The sequence below is a fragment of the Heteronotia binoei genome, chromosome 9, assembly GCF_032191835.1.
Source record: "Heteronotia binoei isolate CCM8104 ecotype False Entrance Well chromosome 9, APGP_CSIRO_Hbin_v1, whole genome shotgun sequence".
NCBI lineage: Eukaryota > Metazoa > Chordata > Lepidosauria > Squamata > Gekkonidae > Heteronotia > Heteronotia binoei.
The window spans coordinates 121,062,319-121,082,401 of NC_083231.1; the positions used below are offsets into that span (position 1 = coordinate 121,062,319).

The window sequence follows — 20,083 nt, forward strand, 5'->3', positions numbered from 1 at the left end:
TGGGGTGGAAAGGTCTGGAAGCGGGGTTGGACAAGACCCAGAGAGGTGAAGGCAGGTCAATCAGTGGCAAAGGCTGGGCGGAGCGTACCAGGGAATTATCGCATTTTGTAGGTATTGATCCCTTGGTGGTCTCCCATCCAAGTACCAACCAAGGCTGAACCTACTTAGCTTCCAAGATCGACCAGACTGGGCTAGCCCAGGGGGGGCCAAACTGTAGCTCTTTCACACAAATTTTGTGGCTCTTGAAGCTGCCACCGCCTCATCATCCAGCTTGGAAAAGGCATTTGACTCTTTAAATCCCTCTTCCGAACCAAGCCAGCTGGCAGCTTGAAGAATGCTTTTAAAGTTGCTTTCTTTCCACCTCCACCATCTTCCTTCCTTCCTCGCGGCTCTCAACCGCCTGATGCTTATTCTATGTGGCTCTTACGTTACTTATTTTAGTACATCTCTATTCTGCCCGTTCCCCGTAGGGCTCAGGGTGGAGTACAACGTATTAAGCAAGTTTGGCCACCCCTGGGATAACCTCAGAACATCCAGGTCAGGCCAATAGTTACGTATCGTCAAGTCACAAGCGACTTACGACAGCCCTGCGGGGTTTTCCGAAGTATGAGGCATTCGTCGGTGGTTTGCCATTTGCCTGTCTCTGCGCAGCAACCCCAGACTTCCTGGGTGCGCTCCCATCCAAATGCTAACCCCGGGCCAACCCTGCTTAGCTGATGAGATCCGGCTAGCTTGGGCTATCCCGAGTCAGGGTGAAGAGTACACGGCCGCCAAAGAAATCCGAAGCAGTCAAGTTCTGTTCCCCGCCCTCTGCAACCACGTACAGGCGTTTTGGATGTCCCTGTGCACCAGCTATGGCCATCGGGCAGCCGTCTGTTGCCTGTCCACTTGGGGCAACCTGTCTGGCATCGACCGGGGCCCAGGCCTTTTCCACTGGGATGCCAACCAGGAATGGGGGCCTTGCTGCTCTGCCATTTGGAGGGTGCCGCTTTAAGAGCCCCGTGATGCAAAATGTTAAAGCTGCAGAACTGCAGTCTTAAGCTCTGCTCACAACCTGAGTTTGATCCCAGAGGAAGCTGCGTTCAGGTAGCCGAATCCAGGTTGACTCAGCCTTCCATCCTTCTGAGGTCGGTCAAATGAGTCCCCAGCTTGCTGGGGGGAAAGTCTGCCGTGAAAACGTTGTGAAAGCAACGTCGCCCCAGAGTCGGAAACGACTGGTGCTTGCACAGGGGACCTTTCCTCCTTTTTTCCCTTCACTCATAAAGAGCCTCGTGGTGCAGAGTGGTAAAGCTGCAGTACTGCAATCCTAAGCTCACAACCTGAGTTTGATCCCAGAGGAAGCTGCGTTCAGGTAGCCGAATCCAGGTTGACTCAGCCTTCCATCCTTCTGAGGTCGGTCAAATGAGTCCCCAGCTTGCTGGGGGGAAAGTGTAGATGACTGGGGAAGGCAATGGCAAACCACCCCGTAAAAAGTCTGCCGTGAAAACGTTGTGAAAGCAACATCACCCCAGAGTCGGAAATGACTGGTGCTTGCACAGGGGACCTTTCCACCTTTTTTCCTTCACTCATAAAGAGCCTCGTGGTGCAGAGTGGTAAAGCTGCAGTACTGCAATCCTAAGCTCACAACCTGAGTTCGATCCCAGAGGAGGCTGGGTTCAGGTAGCCGGCTCCAGGTTGACTCAGCCTTCCATCCTTCTGAGGTCGGTCAAATGAGTCCCCAGCTTGCTGGGGGGAAAGTGTAGATGACTGGGGAAGGCAATGGCAAACCACCCCGTAAAAAGTCTGCCGTGAAAACGTTGTGAAAGCAACATCACCCCAGAGTCGGAAATGACTGGTGCTTGCACAGGGGACCTTTCCACCTTTTTTCCTTCACTCATAAAGAGCCTCGTGGTGCAGAGTGGTAAAGCTGCAGTACTGCAATCCTAAGCTCACAACCTGAGTTCGATCCCAGAGGAGGCTGGGTTCAGGTAGCCGGCTCCAGGTTGACTCAGCCTTCCATCCTTCCGAGGTTGGTCAAAGGAGTCCCCAGCTTGCTGGGGGGAAAGTGGAGATGACTGGGGAAGGAAATGGCAAACCACCCCGTAAAAAGGTCTGCCGTGAAAACGTGAAAGCAACGTCACCCCAGAGTCGGAAACGACTGCTGCTTGCACAGGGGACCTTTCCTTTATGCTTTGGACAGAAATGAAGGCCCCGCATGGACAAAGGCAAAGAATCTCTGGGGAGGAGAGTTGAACCGTGCCTTACCGTTTGGATCGCTGAACCATTTCGTCCTTGGATATCAACCTGGCTCTTCGGATGGCTTGAAAGGCTATAGAAATACAGGGAGCTGGTGAGCCTAGCGCAATCTAAAAAAGGTTTACACCTCTCGCAATATCTTTTTGCACTTACTTATCTACGGGAGCCAGCGTGGTGCAGTGGCTAGAAAAGGGGACCCCGCCCCCAGCTTTTTAAACTTCTGGATTCTGTTGGAATTCTGACACAGCAGGGTAACCACAGCCACAAAATGGTCACAGCTGGGGGTGGAGCTGGCTACTAAATGACTTCCAGGGCTTAACTGCAGCCACACGGTGAAGAAGAAGATTGGAATTATATCCTGCCCTCCACTCTGAAGAGTCTCCAAATGGCTCACAATCTCCTTTTCCTTCCTCCCCCACAACAGACACCCTGGGGCTGGAGAGGGCTCTCACAGCAGCTGCCCTTTCAAGGACAACCTCTGCCAGAGCTATGGCTGATCCAAGGCCATGCTAGCAGGTGCAAGTGGAGGAGTGGGGAATCAAACCCGGTTCTCCCAGATAAGAGAGCTATGGCTGACCCAAGGCCATTCCAGCAGCTGCAAGTGGAGGAAGGGGGAATCCAACCCGGTTCTCCCAGATAAGAGAGCTATGGCTGACTCAAGGCCATTCCAGCAGGTGCAAGGGGAGGAGTGGGGAATCAAACCCGGTTCTCCCAGATAAGAGAGCTATGCCTGACCCAAGGCCATTCCAGCAGCTGCAAGTGGAGGAAGGGGGAATCCAACCCGGTTCTCCCAGATAAGAGAGCTATGGCTGACTCAAGGCCATTCCAGCAGGTGCAAGGGGAGGAGTGGGGAATCAAACCCGGTTCTCCCAGATAAGAGAGCTCTGGCTGACCCAAGGCCATTCCAGCAGCTGCAAGTGGAGGAGTGGGGAATCAAATCCGGTTCTCCCAGATAAGAGAGCTCTGGCTGACCCAAGGCCATCCCAGCAGGTGCAAGGGGAGGAGTGGGGAATCAAACCCGGTTCTCCCAGATAAGAGAGCTCTGGCTGACCCAAGGCCATCCCAGCAGGTGCAAGGGGAGGAGTGGGGAATCAAACCCGGTTCTCCCAGATAAGAGAGCTCTGGCTGACCCAAGGCCATTCCAGCAGCTGCAAGTGGAGGAGTGGGGAATCAAATCCGGTTCTCCCAGATAAGAGAGCTCTGGCTGACCCAAGGCCATCCCAGCAGGTGCAAGTGGAGGAGTGGGGAATCAAACCCGGTTCTCCCAGATAAGAGAGCTCTGGCTGACCCAAGGCCGTTCCAGCAGCTGCAAGTGGAGAAGTGGGGAATCAAACCCAGTTCTCAAAAATAAGAGAGCTATGGCTGACCCAAGGCCATTCCAGCAGGTGCAAGTGGAGGAGTGGGGAATCAGACCCGGTTCTCCCAGATAAGAGAGCTCTGGCTGACCCAAGGCCATTCCAGCAGCTGCAAGTGGAGGAGTGGGGAATCCAACCCGGTTCTCCCACATAAGAGTCAGCACACTTAACCACTGCACCAAACTGGCTCTCCTTGTAATCTGGTTGCAGCCGTTGCCAAAGCAACGTTTTTAAAACTCTGTAAAACCAATCTGATTTCCCATGGATGATCAGAAGCAAAAACCCCACCCGGCCACACCTACTTTCAACAAACACTTGGTGGGCATCAGAAAAGGTGGACCACAGTGGAGACTCTTGGGCTAGAGTGTCAGGCTAGGATCTGGGATATGCATGCTTGAGTTCCCAGTCTGCTACAAAATTCGCCAGGTGACTCTGACCTATTCAGCCTATGAAGAATGTTATGTTGGCTTAAACGTTTTGAAGGAAGGCCCTTAATGCGTGAACACTAAAAAAGAAAACTGCAGATTTATACCCCACCGTTCTCTCTGAATCAGAGACTCAGAGCAGCTTACAATCTCCTGTATCTTCTCCCACCACAACAGACAACCTGGGAGATGGGTGGGGCTGAGAGGGCTCTTAAAGCTGCCCTTTAAAGGACAACCCCTATGAGAGCTATGGCTGGCCCAAGACCATTCCAGCAGGTGCAAGTGGAGGAGTGGGGAATCCAACCCGGTTCTCCCAGATAAGAGAGCTCTGGCTGACCCAAGGCCATTCCAGCAGCTGCAAGTGGAGGAGTGGGGAATCAAACCCGGTTCTCCCAGATAAGAGAGCTATGGCTGACCCAAGGCCGTTCCAGCAGGTGCAAGTGGAGGAGTGGGGAATCAAACCTGGTTCTCCCAGATAAGGGAGCTCTGGCTGAAGATAAAGGAGATTGTAAGCCGCTCTGAGTCTCTGATTCAGAGAGAAGGGCAGGGTATTGATCTGCAGTCTTCTTCTTCTAGAGTCCTCTCAGCCTCAACCACCTCCCAGGGTGTCTGTTGTGGGGGGAGAAGATATAGGAGATTGTAAGCTGCTCTGAGTCTCTGATTCAGAGAGAACAGCAGGGTATAGATCTGTGGTCTTTTTCTTCTTCTTGAGTCCTCTCAGCCTCACCCACCTCCATCCAACCCGGATCTTCCAGATAAGAGAGCTCTGGCTGACCCAAGCCCATTCCAGCAGGTACAAGTGGAAGAGTGGGGAATCCAACCCGATTCTCCCAGATATGGCTGACCCAAGGCCATTCCAGCAGGTGCAAGTGGAGGAGTGGGGAATCAAACCCGGTTCTCCCAGATAAGAGAGCTCTGGCTGACCCAAGGCCATCCCAGCAGCTGCAAGTGGAGGAGTGGGGAATCAAACCCGGTTCTCCCAGATAAGAGAGCTCTGGCTAATCCAAGGCCATTCCAGCAGCTGCAAGTGGAGGAAGGGGGAATCCAACCCGGTTCTCCCAGATAAGAGAGCTCTGGCTGACCCAAGGCCATTCCAGCAGGTGCAAGTGGAGGAGTGGGGAACCAAACCCGGTTCTCCCAGATAAGAGAGCTCTGGCTGACCGAAGGCCATTCCAGCAGCTGCAAGTGGAGGAGTGGGGAACCAAACCCGGTTCTCCCAGATAAAAGTCTGCACACTTAACCACTACACCAAACTAGCTCTCTTCACAACTGCACAACTTAAAAAAAAATGCCACATGGCAACATGCCCAGTGCAGCAGAGGAAATTTCTGGCCTCGGAGTGCGTTTTAAGCTTGGGGTCAGTCAGCAATTTTTCTCCAGGCCAGTTTGGCAAGGGATCCTTTAGGGTTCTTTGCCATCTTCTGGGCATGGAGCAGGGGTCACTGCGTGTGTGTGTTTGGGGGAAGGTGTTTGTGCATTTCCTGCATTGCGCAAGGGGTTGGACTAGATGACCCTGCCCCACTTCTCCCCCAAGTGCATATCCCTTCTTTGCATCACAGTTCATTTCTACCGCCAGGTTTACCTCCATTGGACACGAGGCCGTTCTGATAAACCCTCCTCTTTTCGGGGCAACCGGACAACTGGTCCCTTTCGCTTTGCAGAACGCTCCGCAGCTTCCGTTGTTCCATGATCAGCTTCAGGCGCTTCACCCTCTCCCCGGAGCGGGAAATGAAGTCGGGACGGTGCAGAATGAGAGACTCCTAAGGCAAGAAATTAAAAAAGCAAAGCGGGAGCTGCTTAAGGCCCGGAGGAGCTGACGGAAATAGCCGAGCGCTCGGGAGGTGCGACTTTGCAAAGAAGGGAATCGTTGTTGCAGGGTACGCAAGATTGCCTCCGCAAAGCCGGCGAGATCTCTCTGCGGGTCTCGTTAACAGAGGCTTTGATGTTCAATGGCCAACTGGAGAGCTGTCAACTCTGGGAGGAAACACGGTTGTGAATTTGTAAGAAAGGAGGTGGGGGGAACCCTTTGAAAGTTGTGCTTAAACGCGCAGGACAAATGAGGTACAACACGCAGGGGATGAGACAAAGAAGTCCTAGAAGTAAAGGAACTTAGAGGAAGAAATACATGGGGGGGGGGGGGAGAAGAGTTTGGGGAGGAGAAGGTTTGCATGAGGCAGGGTTGCAAAAGCTCCCGTGAAATCCAGCCTCCAATAAACCAGTAAATCAAAATAACAGTCCAACTAATACAAACATAGGGTATATTAAAGTTCCAAAGAAATGAAATAAATCAGTCTTTTGTACAATCCATGGAACAAGGGTGCCAGAACGTCAGTTCCTCCTGTTCCAGCAAATCAATGCCCAGACTTCTTTGGAAAAGTTCCGGTGAGAATGATTAATGTTCAATGAGTCCAATTCTTAAATATGTGCAGCCAGCAATCCATAAGGCAACAGGTTTATTCTAGTGACCCCGTTTCACATTAGCTTCTTCACACGCCGCGGTAATTTGGTTATTATATCGTTTGGGATCAACAATGCCTCCTAGAGTGGTTTTTAAAGATTCCCTGCTTCCATCTTTGCACTGTGACGTTCAAGGTAGACGTGTGTGTATATGTATGTGTGTGTGTGTACACACACACACACACACATATATATTGAACACTGTGTGACAGAGAGTGTTGGACGGGATGGGACACTGACCTGATCCAACATGGCTTCTCTTATGTTCTTATGTGACACAGAGTGTTGGACTGGATGGGCCAATGGCCTGATCCCACATGGCTTCTCTTATGTTCTTATGTGACACAGAATGTTGGACTGGATGGCCCATTGGCCTGATCCAACACGGCTTCTCTTATGCTCTTATGTGACACAGAGTGTTGGACTGGATGGGCCATTGGCCTGATCCAACATGGCTTCTCTTATGTTCTTATGTGACACAGAGTGTTGGACTGGATGGGCCATTGGCCTGATCCAACAGGGCTTCTCTTATGTGACACAGAGTGTTGGACAGGAGGGGCTATTGGCCTGATCCAACAGGGCTTCTCTTATGTTCTTATGTGACACAGAGTGTTGGACTGGATGGGCCATTGGCCTGATCCAACAGGGCTTCTCTTATGTGACACAGAGTGTTGGACAGGAGGGGCTATTGGCCTGATCCAACAGGGCTTCTCTTATGCTCTTATGTGACACAGAGTGTTGGACTGGATGGGCCATTGGCCTGATCCAACAGGGCTTCTCTTATGTTCTTATGTGACACAGAGTGTTGGACAGGAGGGGCTATTGGCCTGATCCAACATGGCTTCTCTTATGTTCTTATGTGACACAGAGTGTTGGACTGGATGGGCCATTGGCCTGATCCAACAGGGCTTCTCTTATGTGACACAGAGTGTTGGACAGGAGGGGCTATTGGCCTGATCCAACAGGGCTTCTCTTATGTTCTTATGTGACACAGAGTGTTGGACTGGATGGGCCACTGGTCTGATCCAACATGGTTTCTCTTGTGATCTTACGTAAATCAATGTGTGGGAAAGCTTTCGCTACTTCCAGAGGCTCCCTTTGGTGATGATGACAAAGGGATCAGAAACAGAAAGGCTGGATCTGCCATAAATGAGATCTTGTTGGGCTGGGCCATGTGAGTCATAAAATGTAATGTCAGGAAGCAAAGACAGAAACTTTATACAGGACACAGACCAACACAATTAAATATTTTCTAAAAACTTAAAATAAAAAATGCTTAAAGGATTAGCACTCTTGCAATATTTTGCTTATTTAACTGTTTCTGATAACTGACACTGCATCAAAATTTGGAGACAAGGTCTGTGCCGTAGCAATCTTGAGTAGGCTGCTCAGGTGTGTGTCTGTAAGCTGCAAACCTACTTTTGATTTATTGACATTCATTACAGAAATCTCATGGTCAGGGCTTTGAGCCTAAGACCCAGGGGAAAACAAGAAATGGCTGGGCATTGTCAGCTTTTGGACATAAGCTGCTTCAAGTGCTGGTACGCCAATGGAGAAAACAGAGGCTTTGCTCTGTAGCTCCTGTGCGATTGAGCAAGCCTGGCAAAGCAAGCTGTGATGCAGAAAGAAGCGAGAGAGAGAAAGAAGTAGATGGCAGTGAGTTGCTCGCGGGCCTGATAGAAGCCCTCCGGGGGCCTGATCTGGCCCTCGGGCCACATGCCTGACACCCCTGGACAAGACCCTTTTGGGGGTTACCATAGGTCAGCAGTGACTTGATGGCACATATGCACAACCTCATTACATGGCCTGAACCTCTATCATCAAGGCAGAACTGAAGAAGAAGATGATATTGGATTTATATCCCGCCCTCCACTCTGAAGAGTCTCAGAGCAGCTCACAATCTCCTTTACCTTCCTCCCCCACAACAGACACCCTGTGAGGTAGATGAAGATATTGGATTTGTATCCCGCCCTCCACTCTGAAGAGTCTCAGAGCGGCTCACAATCTCCTTTACCTTCCTCCCCCACAACAGACACCCTGTGAGGGGGGTGGGGCTGAGAGAGCTCTCCCAGATGCCAGAGCTCTGGCTGACCCAAGGCCATTCCAGCAGCTGCAAGTGGAGGAGTGGAGAATCAAACCCGGTTCTCCCAGATAAGAGCGCTCTGGCTGACCCAAGGCCATTCCAGCAGCTGCAAGTGGAGGAGTGGGGAATCCAACCCGGTTCTCCCAGATAAGAGCGCTCTGGCTGACCCAAGGCCATTCCTACAGCTGCAAGAAGAGGAGTGAGGAATCCAACCCGGTTCTCCCAGATAAGAGAGCTCTGGCTGACCCAAGGCCATTCCAGCAGCTGCAAGTGGAGGAGGGGGGAATCAAACCCGGTTCTCCCAGATAAGAGCGCTCTGGCTGACCCAAGGCCATTCCAGCAGCTGCAAGTGGAGGAGTGGGGAATCCAACCCAGTTCTCCCAGATAAGAGCCCTCTGGCTGACCCAAGGCCATTCCTACAGCTGCAAGAGGAGGAGTGAGGAATCCAACCCGGTTCTCCCAGATAAGAGAGCTCTGGCTGACCCAAGGCCATTCCAGCAGCTGCAAGTGGAGGAGTGGGGAATCCAACCCGGTTCTCCCAGATAAGAGAGCTATGGCTGACCCAAGGCCATTCCTACAGCTGCAAGAAGAGGAGTGAGGAATCCAACCCGGTTCTCCCAGATAAGAGAGCTATGGCTGACCCAAGGCCATTCCAGCAGCTGCAAGTGGAGGAGTGGGGAATCCAACCCGGTTCTCCCAGATAAGAGCGCTCTGGCTGACCCAAGGCCATTCCAGCAGCTGCAAGTGGAGGAGTGGGGAATCCAACCCGGTTCTCCCAGATAAGAGCGCTCTGGCTGACCCAAGGCCATTCCTACAGCTGCAAGAAGAGGAGTGAGGAATCCAACCCGGTTCTCCCAGATAAGAGAGCTATGGCTGACCCAAGGCCATTCCAGCAGCTGCAAGTGGAGGAGGGGGGAATCAAACCCGGTTCTCCCAGATAAGAGTCCGCACACTTAACCACTGCACCAAACTGGCTCTCCGCACCAAATAATTCTCGCAAACTGCAGCCCAGCACCAGCAACAATTACGTTTTCTTCTCTTTTTTTTTTTAAAGAAAAAGGGACAGTACTGCTGATGTGCACACAAAACAACCCACCACACACAGAGAACACCATATGTTTGGCTCCCGGGAAGCCAGTGCAAGATTAAATGCCTCTTTTGGCTGCCAAACCCCCCGCACGGACCCAACAGCAGACACTGGATGTGCAGCCCAAGAACAGAGCCTGGATTTTACCTGCAGCGACAGTTTCGCACGAGGAGGTGGCGGCTTGTTCTCTGCGTCTCTCGCTGGAGCCGCCAAGCGCGCCTGGAGGCCGCCGAGGTCCTCTGGCCAGTTCTTCTCGCGGAGAGGCTCCCGCCACGGCTTGGTGCCCGTTAGCGGTTCAAACCAGGAGGGGCCAGGTTTGGGAACAGCACCTGATCCGGTTCCTTTCTGGGGATCGGATTTTAACTCCTCTGCGGGAACAAACCAGGAAACTCCTAACAGGAGAAAAACAAGAAAGCGCTTTCAGAAGGTGTGGCCTGTATTTCCCAGAGTTTGTTTCCAGAATGCCAGGATGGAAGAAATGGGGACCTGTCTCAATGGTTTTGCGTCTTTTGTTCTCAGCCCTTGTTGGCCTTAAAGGCCAAGCCTCATCCCTTTTTTAGAAGAACATAGATTTATATCCTGCCCCACCCTCTGAATCAAAGCCTCAGAGCAGTTTACAATCTCCTTCATCTTCTTCCCCCACAACAGACACCCTGTGAGGTGGGTGGGGCTGAGAGAGCTCTCCCAGAAGCTGCCCTTTCAAGGACAACCTCTGCCAGAGCTATGGCTGACTCAAGACCGTTCCAGCAGCTGAAAATGGAGGAGCGGGGAATCAAACCCAGTTCTCCCAGGTAAGAGAGCTCTGGCTGACCCAAGGCCATTCCAGCAGCTGCAAGTGGAGGAGTGGGGAATCAAACCCCGTTCTCCCAGATAAGAGAGCTCTGGCTGACCCAAGGCCATTCCAGCAGCTGCAAGTGGAGGAGTGGGGAATCCAACCCGGTTCTCCCAGATAAGAGAGCTCTGGCTGACCCAAGGCCATTGCAGCAGGTGCAAGTGGAGGAGTGGGGAATCAAACCCGGTTCTCCCAGATAAGAGCTATGGCTGACCCAAGGCCATTGCAGCAGGTGCAAGTGGAGGAGCGGGGAATCTAACCCGGTTCTCCCAGATAAGAGAGCTCTGGCTGACCCAAGGCCATTCCAGCAGCTGCAAGTGGAGGAGTGGGGAATCAAACCCGGTTGTCCCAGATAAGAGCCCGCACGCTTAACCACAACACCAAACTGGCACTCTTCCTTTAAAGTAGAATAGAAAAAAGGCGGAAACACACAAAACCCAAACTGTAATTTTAAAAAAGGGAAACACACAAATAGTAGAAACAAACATATACACCTTAACTTTGAGGGGGTTTGAAATAGCAGGCATCTCTTAAAGGGGCGGGAGGGATCTGGGATTTAGTTTATCTTTGGTTTTAGCTGGGGGTGTTTTAACTATTACTGTAATCCACCTTGAACCAAGAGAAACGGAGAGCTATAAATGTTTTAATAACTGATTTAAAAGATTTCCAAATATCTAAAAATAAGTCCCTATGCAATAAGTCCATATGCCAGGCATTCAGTGTTAATCACCCTTCGCCCAAAGGGTGATTAACATGTGGAATTCACTGCCACAGGAGGTGGTGGCGCTACAAGCATAGACAGCTTTAAGAGGGTTTTGGATAAACATCTGAAGCAGAGGTCCATCAGTGGTTATTAGACACAGCATATTGTTGGAACTCTCTGTTTGGGGCAAGTGATGCTCTGTAGTCTTGGTGGCTGGGGGAAGGCAACAGTGGGATGGCTTCTAGCAATGTTCCCTCTAAGCTGCAGAGCCTTGTGAACAAAAAATATACCTTGTAAGCCGCTGGTATTAAAAGCTGTGTGCAACTGTCGTTAGAGTTGTGAGCCAATGCATAAATTATTCCGCTCTGGAGTCATCCTTCTTGAGCTAAGACAAAAATGCATGAGCCAGAGGCTAAAAATCTGTGAGTTAGCTCACACTAACTCAACTTAGAGGAAACACTGGCTTCTAGTGCCCTGGCCACTGGTGGACCTCCTGATGGCACCTGGTTTTTGTGGCCACTGTGTGACACAGTGTTGGACTGGATGGGCCACTGTTCTGATCCAACATGGCTTCTGTTATGTTCTTATGTGACACAGAGTGTTGGACTGGATGGGCCATTTGTCTGATCCAACATGGCTTCTCTTATGTTCTTCTGTGACACAGGGTGCTGGACTGGATGGGCCATTGGCCTGATCCAACATGGCTTCTCTTATGTTCTTCTGTGACACAGGGTGCTGGACTGGATGGGCCATTGGCCTGATCCAACACGGCTTCTCTTATGTTCTTATGTGACACAGAGTGTTGGACTGGATGGGCCAGTGGCCTGATCCAACATGCTTCTCTTATGTTCTTATGTGACACAGAGTGTTGGACTGGATGGGCCACTGGCCTGATCCAACAGGGCTTCTCTTATGTTCTTATGAGACACAGAGTGTTGGACTGGATGGGCCATTGGCCTGATCCAACATGGCCTCTCTTATGTTCTTATGTTCAAATTCTAGTAAAATTCTAGCAAGCAAATTCTCAGTAACGCAGCCCTGCAAATCCCTCCCCAATCACAAAAGACACAGCTGTCGTCAGAGACCTTCCAGCCACTTCAGCTTGTCCCTCGCTGTCCTCCTCTCCGCAGCCCAGCCACTCGGCCGTTTCCTGTGTTTGCCTTTGCTTCCTGAGAGCGGCCCATCTGCCCATGTTAACTTCTCCTCTCTTCCGTCCCAGCGATCTCCCCGCAGCTTCGTCTGGCTGGCCGGCGGTGTGGGGAAGGTCAAGCCGACGTCTCGGGTGTGCTTCCTAGTCGCGCTGTTCACGATCTCGAAGTCTCCTGCAGCAAGAAGGAAAACTATGACAGGTCTTAGCGTGGCAGGAAGGGAGTTCGCCGAGATTAACCTCTGTTTAAACACCTCCTTCCTTGGAGGTTTTGAAACAGAGGCTTGATGACCATCTGACAGCAATGAAGATCCTGTGAATTTAGGGGGAAGTACTTGTGAGTCTCCTGCATTGGGCAGGGGGCTGGATTAGATGACCCTGGTGGGCTCTCCTTCCTTGGAGGGTTTTTTTTAAAAAAAAATATATAACTTTATTGACAAAAAACATCTGTCTTTACAAAATAATTATATCATTCTATCAAATAAGCTATCTTACATCCAAAACATAAAACATAAAACAGAGAGTGAAAGTGTATTTTAACAACAAATTAACCGTCACATTTTGTATAAACTAAACTATTATCATATCATTAATTCGTCTCCATCAAATATTTTTTCCTCCTTTTCTTTTGTCTTTCTTTCAAGCCATCTATATAGTTTCTTCCATTTATTGCTTGTTACCGATTTAGCCTGCCCTTTCAAAAGTGCTGAAAGTATATCCGCTTCGGCAGCATAAAGCACTTTTTCAACCAATTCATCTAAGTTTGGAGGTTTCTGAACAGAGGCTAGATGGGCCATCTGACAGCAATGAAGATCCTGTGAATTTAGGGGGAGGTATCTGTGAGTTTTCTCCATTGGGCAGGGGGCTGGACTAGATGACCCTGGTGGGCTCTCCTTCCTTGGAGGTTTTTCAACAGAGGCTAGATGGCCATCTGACAGCAATGAAGATCCTGTGAATTTAGGAGGAGGTACTTGTGAATTTCTTGCATTGTGGAAGGGCTAGATGACCCTAGAGGTACCTTCCAGCTCTATGATTCTAGGATTCTAAGAGCTCCGGCACAATTTATTTATATTTTATTCGATTTCTAGCCCGCCCTTCCCATAGAACAGGCTCAGGGGCGGGTTACATCATAAAAACAGTCAACAATAAAAACAGTAAAAGACTAGTTTAAAATCTAAAATCTAAAAATCAGAGAGACTAAGATGGCAGATTCTGCCTCACAGGTGACCTATCGTCCAGGTTCAGCAGATCTTGTAGTGCTGGGACGGAATGAGGCGGGGAGGCCGAAAACAAGTCACGCCCACTGCCTCAGCTGAAAGCCTGGCGAAAGAGCTTATTTAACATACAGCAAAGGCAGCTGACAGGGGTGGATTTCTAGCAGAAGCTCCTTTGCCTATTAGGCCACACACCCCTGATGTAGCCAATCCTCCGAGAGTTCCCTGGAGAAGATCCTGATGCTGGGAAAGACAGAAGGCAAAAGAAGAAGAAGGGGACGGCAGAAGATGAGACGGCTGGACAGTGTCACTGATGTAACAAACACGAATTTGAGCAGACTTCGGAGGATGGTGGAAGACAGGAGGGCCTGGCGTGACTTGGTCCAGGGGGGTCGCAAAATGTCGGACTCGACTGTGCAACTGAACAACAACAAGAAGCTCTTGGAGGATTGGCTACATCAGGGAGGTGTGACCTAATATGCAAAGGAGCTCCTGCTAGAATTCCAGCCCTGCATAAAGCCAGCAGATAACCACAGCAATTACTGAGCTGTCACCACCCCTCGCCCTTGCACAGGGGCTAGACATTTAGGAAGGGGGGGGGGTGGAATTAAAGAATCCAGTAGCACCTTAAAGACGGCTAGAATGAAGAAGTGAGCAGTTCCCTGCCACAAATTGTGTTGAGTCTTGAAGGTGCTCCTAAACTCTGGCTCTTTTCTACTGCTACAGCCAGACTAACACAGCGACCCATCTTCAAGGAAGAAGGCAGTTGTGGCTCAGTGGCTGAGCCTCTGCTTGGCATGCAGAAAGTCCCAGGTTCAATCCCTGGCATCTCCCGTTAAAAGGAATCAAGAACTAAAAAAGGGAGCTAAGAAACCAAAAAAGGGCCGATTGAGAGCCAGTTTGGTGTAGTGGTTAAGTGTGCGGACTCTTATCTGGGAGAACCGGGTTTGATTCCCCACTCCTCCACTTACACCTGCTGGAATGGCCTCGGGTCAGCCATAGCTCTGGCAGAGGTTGTCCTTGAAAGGGCAGCTGCTGTGAGAGCCCTCTCAGCCCCACCCATCTCACAGGGTGCCTGTTGTGGGGGAGGAAGGGAAAGGAGACAAATTAAAATGCAATTAAGTTACTGGTATAAATTAAGATAAAAATTAGATAAAATAGCTGTTATATGTTAATAATTAGGTGAACCATAGAGTTGGAAGGGACCTCCAGGGTCATCTAGTCTAACCCCCTGCACAACGCAGGAAATTCACAAATACCTCCTCCTAAACTCACAGGATCTTCATTGCTGCCAGATGGCCCTCTAGCCTCTGTTTCAAAACCTCCAAGGAAGGAGAACCCACTACCTCCCAAGGAGGAAGCCTGTTCCACTGAGGAATCGGTCTGTCAGGAAGTTCTTCCTAATGTTGAGCCGGAAACTCTTCTGATTTAATTTCAACCCATTGTTTCTGGTCCTACCTTCTGGGGCCACAGAAAACAATTCCACCCCCTCCTCTCTAGGACAGCCCTTCAAGGACTTGAAGATGGTGATCCTATCACCTCTCAGCCACCTCCTCTCCAGGCTAAACATCCCCAGCTCCTAAAACCTTTCTTCATAGGACTTGGTCTCCACATCCCTCACCATCTTCGTCGCCCTCCTCTGGACCCGTTCCAGCTTGTCTAGATCCTTCTTCAAATGTGGTGCCCAAAACCGAACACAAGACTCCAGGAGAGGTCTTACGATAAAGCCAAGAGGCAAACAAGTTCTAATGCCATTTGGTTTCTTTTGTTCACACATCCCTTTATAAAAGCCAAATTAAAGGGGGGGGGGGCCTTGAACATCCATCAAATCCTGAAGCTTATAACATTTCTTTTCTGTTTGGTTGGGGTGGGGGGGGAACTGCCTGCAGCTAATCCAAAATTAGAATGGTTTGAACAGAATATTAGTACAAACACAGCAGAATGAGCTTTCAGGAGAACAGGCCTGCCAATGTAATTAAAAGTTTATTTGGATACAGCAGCTTCGACAGCAGTTGATTACTTCGAGAAATTAAAAAAGGGAGAGAAAAAAAATCTCACATTTTCATCTGAATCGAACACTGCACCCAAAAGGCAGAGAATGGGTCTAGCGCGGAGAGCTGAGCGCTGGAATCACATTATGAGCTATGGGGCAAACATTATGATCCGCGCGCATAACAAACACGCGCAGTTCTGTTATTAAGATAATTAACATATGCCGAAAACCCGTTCGCACAAAGGAATGGAGCGGTGCCAAGGCACAGCTGGTGGACATATTGCAGTTAATTCTGGAGTACCGTATTTTTATTCTGGAATAGTCGACGGCAAAAAACGAAATCCCCGCTTCCCAGGCATTAAAATGAGCTTCGTACGGAGATTTAAGAAGCCAGCGCGTTCGGTCTCTTTTTAACTTCCTTTTGGTTTCTGAGCACCATCAGGCAGAGAAACTTCTTTGGAACAAAACCAAAGTCCAGCGGCCCCATTGAGACGAAAAACATGGATGCCAGCGTGGGCTTTTTTCGTGAGGCTACAAAGAGGAAATGGTATTCCACACTCTGGTTCAGTTCGACAGACAGCTTAGTGATAAGAACATAAATGTAAGAACGTAAGATGTAAGAGAACCCCTGCTGACTGTCCTTCTCCTGGCTAGAGCTGTTTGCCCATCCTGCGGCACTGGGTGGCTTCATGTTTGCAATACAAATCATGCCTTCTCCTCTTTCTCCTTCCTTCCTGCTAGCGCTTCCTAGCCTCTAAGCCTTTACGGAGTAAAAAAGGGTAAAGGTAGTCCCCTGCGCAAGCACTAGTCGTTTCCGACTCTGGGGTGAAATGCATCACGTTTTCACAGCAGACTTTTTTTCTACGGGGCGGTTTGCCATTGCCTTCCCCAGCCATCTACACTTCCTCCCCAGCAAGCTGGGTGCTCATTTTACCGACCTCAGAAGATGAAAGGCTGAGCCAACCTGGAGCCGGCTACCTGAACCCAGCTTCCGTCGGGATCAAACGAAGATCAGGAGCAGAGCTTAGGACCGCAGTACTGCAGCTTACCACTCTGCGCCACAGGGCTACAAACAGACTAACATGGCTACTCATCTTGTAAAAAAGGTCAAGGTAGTCCCCTGTGCAAGCACCAGTCATTCCCGACTCTGGGGTGATGTCACATCACAACGTTTTCACTTTTGACGGGGTGGCTTGCCATTGCCTTCCCCAGTCATCACACTTTCCCCCCAGCAAGCTGGGTACTCATTTGACCGACCTCGGAAGGATGGAAGGCTGTGTCGACCTCAAGCCTGCTACCTGAAAACCCAGCTTCCGCCGGGGATCGAACTCAGGTCGTGAGCAGAGCTTCGGACTGCGGTACTGCAACTTTAACACTCCACGCCACAGGGCTATAAGGTAAAGGTAGTCCCCTGTTGAAGCACCAGTTGTTTCTGACTCTGGGGTGACGTTGCATCACAACGTTTGCACAGCAGACTATTTTTACACGGTGGTTTGCAATTGCCTTCCCCAGTCATCTACACTTTCCCCCCAGCAAGCCGGGGACTCATTTTACCGACCTCGGAAGGATGGAAGGCTGAGTCGACCTTGAGCCAGCTACCTGAACCCAGATTCCTCTGGGATCGAACTCAGGTCATGAGCAGAACTCAGACTGAAGTATCGCAGCTTTACCGCTCTGCACCACAACGTTGCATCACAACGTTTGCACAGCAGACTATTTTTACACGGTGGTTTGCAATTGCCTTCCCCAGTCATCTACACTTTCCCCCCAGCAAGCCGGGGACTCATTTTACCGACCTCGGAAGGATGGAAGGCTGAGTCGACCTTGAGCCAGCTACCTGAACCCAGATTCCTCTGGGATCGAATTCAGATCATGAGCAGAGCTCAGACTGAAGTATCGCAGCTTTACCGCTCTGCACCATGGGGAGTACAGACCCAAATTTAAGAGGCCTTCAAACACCTTTTGAGTGTTCAAGTTCTGGAGTGTAAGGCCCCATCACAAACACGGAATGCTTTCACACAAATCCCCCCCGCCCCAGGGCTCCTGGGCTCAGAGCAAGACGGCGCTATCGGAAGGCACCTTCCAGTCTAGAAATTACACTGCTCTTTGGTCATTCCCCGACTGATAGCATTTTGCCCTGAAACAAACAAAGGGATGCACGTTCCGGTTCAGCCAGGAAGCGAGGCTGCCCTGCAGCTGTGTCTTCGCCTTCACTTCCTTCTTCACCCCAAGGGAGGGACGGTGGCTCAGTGGCAGAGCATCTGCTTGGGAAGCAGAAGGTCCCAGGTTCAATCCCCGGCATCTCCAAAAAAGGGTCTAGGCAAATAGGTGTGAAAAACCTCAGCTGGAGACCCTGGAGAGCCATGAATGGGGCTCTGGCTCAGTGGTAGAGTATCTGCTTGGGAAGCAGAAGGTCCCAGGTTCAATCCCTGGCATCTCCAAAAAAGGGTCCAGGCAAATAGGTGTGAAAAACCTCAGCTGGAGACCCTGGAGAGCCGCTGCCAGTCTGAGTAGACAATACTGACTTTGATGGACCAAGGGTCTGATTCAGTATAAGGCAGCTTCATATATTCATATATGTTCATATGTCTAAGGGGAGGGATGGTGGCTTAGTGGCAGAGCATCTGCTTGGTAAGCAGAAGGTCCCAGGTTCAATCCCGGGCATCTCCAGCTGAAAAGGGTCCAGGCAAGTAGGTGTGAAAAACCTCAGCTTGAGACCCTGGAGAGCCGCTGCCAGTCTGAGAAGACAATACTGACTTTGATGAACCGAGGGTCTGATTCAGTAGAAGGCAGTTTCATATGTTCATATGTCCAAAGGGTGATTAACACATGAAATTCACCGCCACGGGAGGTGGTGGCGGCTACAGGCATAGCCAGCTTCAAGAGGGGTAAAGTCCAGCAGGGGCTGCACAGTTAGAGAAAGAGACAAAAATCAACTGTGCCAGAAAGAACAAAAACCAAGTCTTAGGAAATTTACAAATGTATCAAAAGTCCTCAAATCATGCGACAAAAATCCGTTACAAAAGAAATCCCAAACGTATACAGTCCACAAAAATCCATTCTGCTATGTCGTGAACATATGAAACTGCCTTCTACTGAATCAGACCTCCCTCGGTCCATCCAAGTCAGTATTGTTTACTCAGACCGGCAGCGGCTCTCCAGGGTCTCAAGCTGAGGTTTTTCACACCTATTTGCCTGGACCCTTTTTAGTTGGAGATGTCGGGGACTGAACCTGGGACCTTTTGCTTCCCAAGCAGATGCTCTGCCACTGAGCCACAGCCCCATTCATGGCTCTCCAGGGTCTCCAGCTGAGGTTCTTCACACCTATTTGCCTGGACCCTTTTTAGTTGGAGATGCCGGGGACTGAACCTGGGACCTTCTGCTTCCCAAGCAGATGCTCTGCCACTGAGCCACTGTCCCTCCCTCCCTGTCGACTCCTGAAGAAATTCGTAACTTCCCATGGCTCAAAAAACCTCCTTCTTCCTTACAACACACAAGGAGTCCAACTAACGACGTCGGCTTCTAAGGTAAAGTCACATCATGTGATCGCTAGCTTGAACCACGTTCCACTACAGATAGCTTTTTCGAAAGCCGAATGATAAACCTCAATGTATCATTCTATCACACTCTTATCAATGCCCATTCTTAACTTCTTAAAGACGGCTAAAGTTAAGCATGGGCGTTAATAAGAGTGTGATCGAAAGATATGTTGAGGTTTATCTTGGCTTTCGAAAAAGCTATCTGTAGTGGAACGTGGTTCAAGCTAGCGTTCACATGCGGTGACTTTTACCTTAGAAGCCGACGTTGTTAGTTGGACTCTTTGTGTGTTGTAAAGAAGAAGGAGGTTTTGGGGAGTTACGAATTTCTTCAGGAGTCGACATATCAGAATGGACTGTATACATGTGCGATTTCTTTTATAATGGATTTTTATCGCATTAATTGAGAACTTTTGATAAAATGGTAAATTTCCTAAAACTTGGTTTTTGTTCTTTCCAGCAGTTAATTTTTGTCTCATCAGCTTCAAGAGGGGAGCAGAACTCCATCAGTGTCTATTAGCCACAGCATATTGCTGGAACTCTCTGTCTGGGGCAAGTGATGCTGTGTATTCTTGGTGCGGGGGGGAGGAACAGTGGGAGGGCTTCTAGTGTCCTGGCCCCAGAAGAAGAAGAAGAAGAAGATATTGGATTTATATCCCGCCCTCCACTCCGAAGAGTCTCAGAGCGGCTCACAATCTCCTTTACCTTCCCCCCCCCCCACAACAGACACCCTGTGAGGTAGATGAAGATATTGGATTTATATCCCGCCCTCCACTCCGAAGAGTCTCAGAGCGGCTCACAATCTCCTTTACCTTCCCCCCCCCCACAACAGACACCCTGTGAGGTAGATGAAGATATTGGATTTATATCCCGCCCTCCACTCCGAAGAGTCTCAGAGCGGCTCACAATCTCCTTTACCTTCCCCCCCCCCTCCACAACAGACACCCTGTGAGGTGGGTGGGGCTGGAGAGGGCTCTCCCAGCAGCTGCCCTTTCAAGGAGAACCTCTGCCAGAGC

At 50.2% G+C, this 20,083-nt stretch overlaps 1 protein-coding gene across 1 annotated transcript in view; it reads right to left on the bottom strand.

Annotated features, from left to right (window-relative positions):
* ALMS1 (ALMS1 centrosome and basal body associated protein) overlaps positions 1 to 20,083 on the bottom strand; it is a 131,626-nt gene that overhangs the window by 18,052 nt on the left and 93,491 nt on the right. Inside the window, exons 14-17 of the mRNA XM_060247423.1 lie at positions 12,263 to 12,499; positions 9,790 to 10,034; positions 5,598 to 5,775; positions 2,245 to 2,308 (exon numbers count right to left, since the gene is read on the bottom strand). Of these exons, the coding sequence (XP_060103406.1) occupies positions 2,245 to 2,308; positions 5,598 to 5,775; positions 9,790 to 10,034; positions 12,263 to 12,499 (724 nt within the window). The remainder of the gene's footprint in view (positions 1 to 2,244; positions 2,309 to 5,597; positions 5,776 to 9,789; positions 10,035 to 12,262; positions 12,500 to 20,083) is intronic.